Raw genomic sequence first — 5,037 nt, 5'->3', positions numbered from 1 at the left:
GACACAACTGTTACAGCTTGACCTTATCAAGAGATACGCCCCCTCAGAGCCAACTCTGTTACAGCTAAGGAATCTTCCTTATCAATTTTATTGTTCATAACATAATCGAGGTCATGCAGTGTTTTAGCTTTGCTAAATTCAAAAATTATCTCGCTCTTGATGTCAATTCATTCCATGAATTGATTCTATGCAAGAAATATTAAATTTTCAACAGGATTCCAAGGCGATGATTACCGTTAACAAAAACAGAAAATGTACATTTTCAATTTATCTGAGATTTTCGAATATTGGACATACTAGATACAGGTCATCTACATTATTGTAGTGCAAATGATTTCTCAACTATTGTTACAAATACGATGAACTTTGGAAATGCTTGTATGACATTGCAGATAAAAAATGTAAAAGATCAACTTAGATCATTGACCTCTCACTGTTAAGACAACAATAGAGCTGATACCCCAAGTGATATAGGTCTGAGGATATCTATAATATTTTTGGAATGCTTGTTCGTACTAAATTTACTATAGGAATTCACCCTCCACCATAAATACAATTATACCCTTAAGAAGACAATATTTAGTATCACAGTAGCCCATTCTCTGTGTTGGAAATATAAATTTACAAATCCATTTGCTCCATACACTTTCTTTTCATATCCCATAATCACAAGTTTCCAGAATATTTTTTTTCTAAATTTAATTGCAGTGCAACGTCAACTCCTAAAGGAAAGAAGAGAAGACCACACAACAGAAAAGTACCAGTGCATTTGATGAAATGGAGATTACAACAAAAGTAAGTAACTTAATAGTTTACAGAATATAATTATCAGCGAGTATAGTGAATTATTATTTCCCTCTATAAAAAGAAGTGAAGTTTTTTATGGTCCATATCCTTGTATCTACCAAACCACCAGTTATTTTTTGATAAATAAAAATAACAATTGAAAAAACGAATAAGCCAACACATACATTATAATATAAAAAACACTTATTTGAATAATGATACTTGGAATAGACATTCACATTCAAAGTTATATAATATTATTTTCTATAAAAACATAACGTTTCCAGGCATTTTTTTAACTATGATTCAATTATTTCCCATACTATATTCATTTAAGATTTAATTCAATGAGAATTAATACATCAGACCTATAAACTTTTCTTTTTTGTAAAGGAAATCTAAAGGAGAAGAAAAATTAGGGCCATCAACATCTTCTTCCACCTTATAGTCAAATCTAAAAAAAGCGTCCTTGATGGCACCTCTGATTTTGCTACAATTGTGCCACCATTCCCCTCAATTGGTCTACAACCAGCTTTGAACCATGAGATTGATACCACCTCAATGCGAAATAGTGGAGTTTCTTACGTGGAGAGTAATGTCTGTGATACTTTACTAACAAGGTATGTCATCATCTCAACTTACAACTAATTTCATTTATACGAATATGGTGTTCTCTATACTTCCTAACAAGTAGAATGTATTTTGGTCACTGGTCCACTTTTTTCTATATTCTATTGTTTTTTTCAACTGTTATATAAAGCTTTGTTGGATCAACCCACAATATTACTCATTGAGAAATATGATTTTGGACTAGTATTGTCTTGCAAGAGAAGATTCACAATAAGATCAATTTTATTAGAAGTCAGATTTTTTTAGATTCAGCTAGGTTGTGTTGAAGGCGTTTGTAGATGCTAAACAAGAACGAGAATAATTTTTCATAGTTAATATTTCATACTTTTAGTAAGATAAATATTTTTTCAAGCTAGTATTTCGAAGCTAAAAAAAAAACAAATATAGCCTACAATATGAAAATAGCAATAATGACTCGATCACCTGACTAATATTTATTTGAAATTTTAGTACAGTATAAATAAATTCCACACTAGTTAATAAGACTAATATTACTAGTTCATTCATGCAATAGGCGCCTCTTCCAAACCTGAAGAGACTTTCTGCACACCGTTCTACAACAGAAAATATTACAATGGGCTGAAGTGAGAAAGAGTGTGACAGGGATAGGGGAGAAAGCATGAAACTATCATTCGCCAAACGCGTTTCTCTCTCACAGCTGTATAGCTTCTCCAAACTTAGGGGTTGGAAGAGAGAGAAAGCGATTGTCAGAGAGAGTGCGAGTTAGGTTTTGTTTGGATTTGGAGTATTGCTTGTCATGTTGTTCTGTCTGCTGTGTCAATGGCTATATAATACAGTATACAGTTATATATGTGTGTCAATATGGAGTATAGTGTTATACAGTATATATATAAATCATATTTATATTTATATAAATCATATAGAATTACTATCTTCAGCTCAATTGGTAAGGGAGAAAGAATACATAGATACAAGATATTCACAGGCATACGATTATCATTTCTGAGAAAGATTATCGACATACTGTGATATATAAACCTACTCTTCATCGCTATAAACTTCAGAGAGAGAAGTTCATTCCAATACTAAAACTAAGTATAATTCCAAGTTGACATTTTTTGTAAAATGATATTGGCCTAATTACTATAGATCTAGAATTTTTCAAAGAGTCTCTATGCTCTCCTAGTTCTCTTTACGCACACAAAAGCAGACATAGGCGGAGAAACATCATTATGTCTGCTTACTCTGGCATGCCGAAGTTGATATTCTTCCCGTCTGTCTGCTGCTATGTGCGTGCGCCAATAAAATAGAAAATCTCAATCATTTTTCAACATGTTTCGATAATTAATCACCCCCATTTAATTACAGATATCATGAGTATCCAGATCTAATAGTTGAGCCGGATGGAAGACCACCCAAAGACGATTTTAATATTATTTCTGGCCGATTTATTGTGGACGGCAAACATCTTGTGCAAGAATTGAGATCTTTGGACTACCATAGATACGAGTGTGAAAAAAGTGATAATGGTTATATGACACTGGTGTCTTCAACTTCAAAATCATCAGAATGGACAATGAAGTTCGTTGTATGGACAGCTCCACCAACCAGCTGTCATAAATGCGTTTCAAGAAATGGAAGAAATTCAGGTTCTGCCTTGCGGTTTGTTTGTTGACAAAGAACATGACTTCTTGGCGGCTTCACCTGACGGACTGGTCGGAGGTGATAATCTGATTGAGGTGAAATGTCCGAAGTCTGCTGAAAACCTCACTATCAGCGAAGCCGTGATCAAAGTGAAATCATTCTGCTTGGAAAAACTACGTTGTGGAAACGTCCGTCTCAAGAAAAACCACAATTATTATTACCAGGTAAATTCATAGGTAATTTTTGATATATCTAACCCACAATAACGGAAACTTTCAAAACCGTCATGAAATAAACGTGAGATGAGAAAAATAATTTTATTTATGACAGAAAAAACTCAAAAACTTGCCACTTAGGGATCAATATCGGGGCACCGAGCTTCGCTCTGGAGTACAAAAGCATATAAGCATAAACGCATAGTTTTATCATGTTCATTCATTTATTCATTTATTTATTCGATCATTAAGACCTAATTACCTATTTTTTTTTTCATAAGTGATTTAGTGAGTGTTATTTTGTTATTCAATTTGTTTTGTAAATAATCTAAGTTAGAAAGTTTATGTTTTCAAATATTTGAACTGAAAATTTAACCTGAGTTCTAGTGTATGGATCATAACCTACTTTTTGGAATATTTATAGTGTATAAATCAAAATTCGGGGAAGAAACCGTTTTGAGCTATGCCTGTTAGTCCTTCCCCAATCATTTTGAAGAATTGAGTTCTGTTTATCAATAAATAAATAAATAACAAGCGAAGCTCGGTGCCCCGATATTTTGTTAATCAATATTGCAAGCTAATACTTCTCATGGGATAAACTGATTGATTGCAATAGTTCAACAGCTGAACATAATTCTGTCTCACTCCTACACAGGCACTCCCATCTTCAGTTATTGACAGAGGGCTAAATTATCAGCTGTTTTACCAAGGATGAATAACTATTATCCTAGTTTGTCTACGTTTAATCATAGGGAAATAATAGCGTAAATTATGCTATTGTTTCTCTCTGGCTTAATTCATTGAATTGACATTTGAAAGTGACATTATTTTTCAAAAAAATGTTGAGCAAGCCTAAATAACAAGATACAATAAGGTACTGACTGATTCATTAGAAAAATTAGTAGCCCCTCATGATACCATAGGATGATAATATTGCACGTTTACCTAACAATGTGTGGAATTTTCTAAGTTGGGCTGTTTCTTGATTTTTCAGGTGCAAGGGCAACTACATGTAGCTGAGAAAAAAATCTGTTATTTTGTAGTATGGACAAAAAAAGATATCCATATTGAAAAGATCGAGAGGGGTGTTGGTTTTGGACCGAGAAGATGGAGAAAAAAATTAATTCATTTCTACCATCACGCCTTGTTGCCAGAGATACTGGATCCTCGAACTTGTCGAAGTATGGCAATCAGGGAGCCATCAATCCCTTTTTCTCATTTTTAAATAAAGTCTCATTGAAAATTATCACATCTATTGGTTTTTTGTTTGTCCTTCTTGGTTCTTATAGAATAAACAGTTGTAATAACATTAAAAATTAAGAGCATGGATTAAAAACGTTGACCACACACCTTAAAGAGTAAAGACCTAAAGGTATATGAACGAACTTAATATAGTTAGAATTAAAATTAAATCAAGATAATAATATTTTTTCAACTTTACTGTATGAACAGAGATATTGTGGAATTTCTCCATATCAAGGTGAAATGAAAGCGATGATGTCAGTTCCACATAATTTTTTTTTTTGAACGAATAAACTAAACCAATATGACTCAAATAAATGATGTGAAACTGACAATATCGCTCTTATTTCACTATTCTATCGAAATTATATACAAAAAATATTTGAAAATATCAGCAGTATGTACAACTTCTCTTATCATAAACTATTCCATCATTGTATACAAATCGAATTTATACGATTTCCAACTTGATTAACCTGTATATTTGCAGTTATTGAACGAAAGCTATAACATGATTTGACGACATTTATTGAGGATATAACCAATACCTACTAAATAG

The 5,037-nt window shown here is 32.5% G+C and overlaps 1 protein-coding gene across 1 annotated transcript; it reads left to right on the top strand.

Annotated features, from left to right (window-relative positions):
• The first annotated feature begins 1,185 nt into the window (after window positions 1–1,185).
• LOC111052200 lies at window positions 1,186–4,461 on the top strand. The gene is made up of 3 exons (XM_039431414.1): window positions 1,186–1,406; window positions 2,746–3,245; window positions 4,231–4,461. The coding sequence occupies exons 2-3, from the start codon at window positions 3,012–3,014 to the stop codon at window positions 4,459–4,461; spliced, it is 465 nt and encodes a 154-aa protein (XP_039287348.1). The 5' UTR covers window positions 1,186–1,406; window positions 2,746–3,011.
• The last annotated feature ends 576 nt before the right edge of the window (window positions 4,462–5,037 follow it).

This window comes from Nilaparvata lugens, chromosome 6 (assembly GCF_014356525.2).
Source record: "Nilaparvata lugens isolate BPH chromosome 6, ASM1435652v1, whole genome shotgun sequence".
In the NCBI taxonomy this organism is placed as follows: domain Eukaryota; kingdom Metazoa; phylum Arthropoda; class Insecta; order Hemiptera; family Delphacidae; genus Nilaparvata; species Nilaparvata lugens.
Note: the sequence above shows the minus strand (reverse complement) of the source record. Positions and strands in the feature narration are given on the sequence as shown.

What these genes read in the sequence shown, in the direction of transcription:
- LOC111052200 (XM_039431414.1), top strand. Translation starts at nt 3,012, where the DNA reads ATGGAAGAAATTCAGGTTCTGCCTTGCGGTTTGTTTGTTGACAAAGAA. An exon ending in ACCACAATTATTATTACCAG is followed by an intron (nt 3,246 to 4,230) that starts GTAAATTCATAG and finishes TTGATTTTTCAG; the next exon opens with GTGCAAGGGCAACTACATGT.